The 813-nt window shown below is 50.7% G+C and overlaps 1 protein-coding gene across 1 annotated transcript in view; it reads left to right on the top strand.

Annotated features, from left to right (window-relative positions):
- Positions 1-141: 141 nt before the first annotated feature.
- The window catches only part of EMH_0087310 (SAG family member), a gene marked incomplete at both ends in the record, with an annotated part of 1258 nt that continues 586 nt past the window's right edge, over positions 142-813 (top strand). The window contains 2 exons of the mRNA XM_013501132.1: positions 142-288; positions 448-813. Of these exons, the coding sequence (XP_013356586.1) occupies positions 142-288; positions 448-813 (513 nt within the window). The remainder of the gene's footprint in view (positions 289-447) is intronic.

Raw genomic sequence — 813 nt, 5'->3', positions numbered from 1 at the left:
TGGCGCAACAGGCTGTGAGTCTTTTGAAACCCGATATATACACCTAGATTGTAAAGAAACCAAAACACGTTGAAATCGCTCCCGGTTGTTCTGGGGTGTGCGTATGTAGACGAGGCAAAGCGGGTGGACTGCTCCGCGGCAATGAACGCGGCCCGCAGTCTCGTCGGCTTCGCCGACCTCACAGTGGGACAGGCTGATAACGATAAGCTTCCAATAGATGAAGCTACCGCCAAAACAGCCTTAACCGGAACTGCTTACGTGAACTCAGTGTGCGCGGCGCTGAAGTCTGTAAGTCGTGACACTAAATTTCTCAGCGATTGGCTTCCTTGAGTGGACGCTGATGGCACGGCTTTCCAGAAACACAAACACAAAAACACTTTACCACTTAAAACCACTACTTTTATTTCATGGCGCATATTCCGTGTGCTATGTCCACAAAACCAACAGACTGAAGTCTCTCCTGCACAGTCAGCCGCGCTTGATGGCACCTACGCATACGCTGTTCAAGACAGTGCTGACTGCGAAGCAGCTGTGGAGTACTGGAAAGAAGCCTTCCCCAACTTCAAGGGTCTGCCCCCGCAATACACAGATGGTGCAGAGCTATACAAGAACCCTCAAAATGTTTCCTTCATTTCCCTCTTCAACCCGCAAGAAAACCCCAAAGTAGACTGCGCATACTTCACCTGCCCAGCACAACAGGATTCGAAGAAGCAAAAAAGTGAACCTGTCGAGGACGAAGAGGCAGAACCCCCTACAGAAGAAGATTCACCGACCGTTGACGAAGGGGAGCCAGATTCAAATCCGGGCACGACA

This window comes from Eimeria mitis, genomic scaffold (assembly GCF_000499745.2).
Source record: "Eimeria mitis Houghton genomic scaffold, Emh_scaff6394, whole genome shotgun sequence".
NCBI lineage: Eukaryota > Apicomplexa > Conoidasida > Eucoccidiorida > Eimeriidae > Eimeria > Eimeria mitis.
This window is presented reverse-complemented; position numbering and strand designations above follow the sequence as displayed.